This window comes from Theobroma umbraticum, unplaced genomic scaffold, assembly GCF_002168275.2.
Source record: "Theobroma umbraticum cultivar Fairchild unplaced genomic scaffold, ASM216827v3 scaffold_55.0, whole genome shotgun sequence".
In the NCBI taxonomy this organism is placed as follows: domain Eukaryota; kingdom Viridiplantae; phylum Streptophyta; class Magnoliopsida; order Malvales; family Malvaceae; genus Theobroma; species Theobroma umbraticum.
Window position 1 is genome coordinate 3680457 of NW_018397270.1, and position 4515 is coordinate 3684971.

General features: G+C 33.0%; 1 protein-coding gene across 1 annotated transcript; it reads right to left on the minus strand.

The window, feature by feature from the left end:
* Positions 1 to 3044: 3044 nt before the first annotated feature.
* LOC110426170 (cysteine-rich repeat secretory protein 38-like) lies at positions 3045 to 3957 on the minus strand. Its single transcript, XM_021441322.1, has one exon. The coding sequence runs from the start codon at positions 3952 to 3954 to the stop codon at positions 3199 to 3201; it is 756 nt and encodes a 251-aa protein (XP_021296997.1). The 5' UTR covers positions 3955 to 3957; the 3' UTR covers positions 3045 to 3198.
* Positions 3958 to 4515: the final 558 nt, after the last annotated feature.

The window sequence follows — 4515 nt, forward strand, 5'->3', positions numbered from 1 at the left end:
TGAAGGAACGTACCAACCTTTGATAGACAATCTCACATCCATCTATCCTAAATTCTCCATAATTAAAAAATAATAAAATAATGACTATAAAATAATTAATGCACAAAATCGTAATGCTTAAAACAAATTCTCAAATATAAAAGAAATACTAAATTATTTAGGGCTTAAGATAACCTATGATTAATTATGGCTCGACTCTCTTTCGTCTTCAACAGAGTCACCAAGCTGTCATAACATGCGGGTCTGGGAACCCTACCACTAAAAGTGGATGGTTTAAGGAATCACTACCAATCTTTTTTACGTAGGTACGATTGGCCGCCTATTAAATTTGTTCTATTCGATGAAATTCTAAATAGACTTTAGGTCCGTCTAAAGAACAACAAATTGGTCTACATATTTTATTTAGAGTTGGGTTAGGAGTACGATTACACACAGGGAAGGATTAGCATTCCCATGGCACTCGTTCCATGAACGATACCATTTAATCATATGTTATCCTAACTCATTGATTTTATTCTTAAGTTTCCTTAATTATTATTTATTTATTTTATCTTTTATTCTAATAATAAATTAAAATATTTTATTTGATTTTACGAGTGTGACGTGTGCATGATGTGATTATGAAATGCATGGCAAAAAAATGAGTAATGCCAAACAAAACCTTTTATTGAACATATTTCTTGAATCCGCCCATCACACTGATAAAATCCGAGAATATGCTCTCACTTAGGGAATTATCAGGGAAACTCGTCTTAACGAGTTTAACTAGTAAATCTCATCATTGAGGTAGTCGTTTGCAAGTAAAATCAATATTTTTTCATGAATACAAACCTAATACGAGCGGAAGCTTTTTATTAAGGATATTCTCCGAGGCCTCCCATCGTACTAGTGGGACTTGGAAGTATCCTTTCACCTAGGGAATTTTCGAAGAAACTCACTTCCACAATCTCCCTCGAAAAGTCCCATCATTGAGGCTTATACTTGTATACAAAATATGTCTATATGCCATGACATTTAATAATACAACAATGGTACCTGATGTACTCATAAATTCTAATATTTGTTTCTTGTCTTTAAAAATTTTATTATTTCTTCCTGTATGCATATATACCATGAACGAATATTTTATATTTACTTATTGTTCCTATATAACCATTTTTATTTTGTTATGTGTTTTGCTATGTGAACACTTATTTATCTTACTACATAAACTTCCCTAAAAATCATATTTTTAAACCAAATATTTTGTTTCATAGTTATTATCATTTATGCATATATTTTTTTTACCAAACTTTTTTCTCTTTCTTTATCAACCTAACTTATCTTCCTTTTGACTAACTATGGTTTTCTTCTACCTTCTTCTTCTTATTATTATTATTATTGATTTTATGTAGATATTTGTCTTTACATTTTAGCCATATTCACCACTACGGTGAATTTCATTATTTTTTGAAATTTTGATTTTTTGTTAGTTATTTATCATCATGAATCTCATTGTTTTATATAATCCTATATTCTTTTATATCTTCATGTATATATTTTATCCATCCCTTTTCTTGTATTTATTATTACTATTACCATATTTATGGTTATCATCATTTCCTTATTTCTTTTGTTTTTATATTTTAACTAATTGGTAATTAAGTATATATAATTTTTATTTATTTAAAATTGAGAACATCAGAATTTAAAATTAAGACCCTCTTATCGTACTGGTGAGGTCTTAATCAAAATCTTTAGCCTAAGAAAATTCATTTGAAATTGCGACTTCTTATGTTTGGAATGAACATTCCATCATCAATATGGATTCCAAGACACACATGATAGATTTACATTTAATAATTTCATAATAAGCCTCATTCCTTCATTTTATTTTATTTATACATATATATCTATATAAATATAAGCTTATATAATTAAATATTTCATTTCCATTCACATGCCTAACTTATCCTTTCATTTTATCCATCTTTTTATTTAACCCACTTTCACATAATTATCTATTTTAATATTATTTTCACCCCTTACATAGTCCTTCTCTTTCTTTTTTTACGATAAAATATAAATATAACTTTACGTTTTCATATATTTCTTTTCCTTTAGCTAAATTGATTTTTCATAACTAAATATTATCTTATTTACTTAGTTCTATATTTTTACTACTAAATGTTTATTTATTTCTCTCATATATTTTTATTTTTAATGTAGATCTACTGTTACCATTTTTGGATCAGACATTTTATTATTATTTATTTATTTATTCATTTTTTATATATTTTATATATATCTATATTCTATTTAACCTGCTCTAACTTTTTTTATCAAATAGCCATCTTTTTATTTGATGCCTTATATATTTTTATTTTTATTTGTCTACTTTAAAAACATCACATAACATATTTTTACCTAAACTAAATAAATTTCTAAACAACACCTTTGGGTTTGATAAGTGGGCAAGCCCCAACACACAACCTAGTAACAGATCAATGAACAAAAAAGGGAGAAAGCCTTAGCTTGCTGGGCTAGGGATGGCCTAGGACAGAGACCGCCTAAGACAGACGGTGAAGAGGAAGGCAAGCCTTCTGCACCAGCCCACTAAATCCCTTTCAAGACGCACCGTTTGGTGGTTCAAAGGCCCCCTCCAAGTGATGTCGTTTAGGCCTAAACTTACACTTCCCTCATCTCCCCAAAACGACGTGGTTTAATAAGCATTAAACGTTGGAATAAAAACTCTTTTTTTTTCCTCTTTCCCTCATTTCCCTTCTTCACTTTCTCTCTCTAACCTGCTATCCTCTCTCCCTTCTCTCTAAAATCTTCAAGTTCTTCATGATTACTTAACCTTTTTTGTTTTGTGGTTTAAGGTGTTTAGGGTGTTGTTCATAGAGGAATCATTAGGCATGGAGGTGAATATGATTTTATTTTTAAGACCATGTTATAGTGTTATTGGAAGGTGTCTGCTTAATTCCATCAAGAATAACTCCTATTATTTTGAATGCTATGGAGCCTCTTATATGGTTCTTTGGATATCAAATTACCAGGGCATTTATTCAAAATGGAAAATAGGACTATGTCATAGTGTTACATGTCATGCCTTAGTAGGCAATTATTGCTATACGTTATGCCTATATAATGTGTTATTCCACCTCATGCCTATATACCTCCAGGTGAGGCAGAAAATACTATTGACGGTGGAGACGATTACACCGGTGTTATGTTGTAAAAGCGATAGTTCTCGAACCTGAAATTACAACTTGGGGCTATGACCCTGCCTCCGGTCCTTCCAGTGCAACAGTCTGGCTGCTCTTCGATAATCTGGTCCAGACAATTCAAGCACTGTTGCTCAGATAAATCAGGAGTGCACTCCGTGAGTACAAACACTCTTGTGAAATCTGAAGCGACTGCATCGTTTACTGCAAACTTTCGAAGAGAGTCTCCTGCTGCAGCTTGCATCCGCGATGTATCCAACAATGTCCTCAGTGTGGCACTCAAGCTAGCAGGATCTGAGGCGTTGACTGGATTCCACAGCCACAAACGAGGCGAAGTTTCTATAACGCCAAAGATAGAGCGATTTGTGTAAAATACCATACACTCGTCATACCCCAAAATTGCCTCCTTCTGGTTGGGACAAACACTAGCTCGCAGATTGCTAGTGTCTGATATGCAAGAACGGCAAGTAGCTGGCTCAACGTCTCCTCGACAAAGCGCCCGTGCAAAAACATGGTCAGGGTTTTCACCGAAGGATGCATTGTAGAATCCATGGTCGTTTTCCGTGTCGGAGGAGAGGGAAGAGAGAACGCGGTTAAGATTGTCATGGTAAGGACTACCGGCGGAAAAGTTACCCCTTCTGTTTTCACAGTAAGAATAGCGCAGCTCTTTTTGGGCGATTGAAAGGGTAAGGAGGTGAACAAATATGGCAGAAAAGAAGATAGGAAGAGTTAAGGAAGCTATTGCCATCGTCTCAACCTACTCACGAAATCTTGAAATGAAAATGAATTGGCTTCAAGGATTATATAAGGTTCAAATTTTGTTTGGACAATTAAACCATGATAGCTGTTGAAATATTCTTCTTTACTTGTCAAACACATCATTCATCGACCAACCTTTTTGTTGAATTTTACCAATATGATTTCAATTTCGTTGATTTTTGAGCAAAAAAAGACATAATTTGCAATAAATTCTACCACTGTATTTTCAATTTCGTTGATTCTTAGATAAAAAAAATAACAAATTTAAAATATTTCTAGAAATACATATAGAAATGGTAAATTTCCATCAATTACAATGGAGTAATTACAAATGCAGAGATAATGGCCATCCTCGTCGCAGTGAAGGTGTTTGGTCAAATATAATGGAGTGGGGTGAATTTGATTGTGGAGTCGGATTTTGTGGTGGCTTTAAAATGAGTGACAGTTACGCCCTTGGAGGATGTGGGGAATATTCAATGAGACTGATTGCTTTAGGACAAAAATTCCCAATGTAGTGTTCGTGGATACATTGCGTGAAGCTAATTTTTTT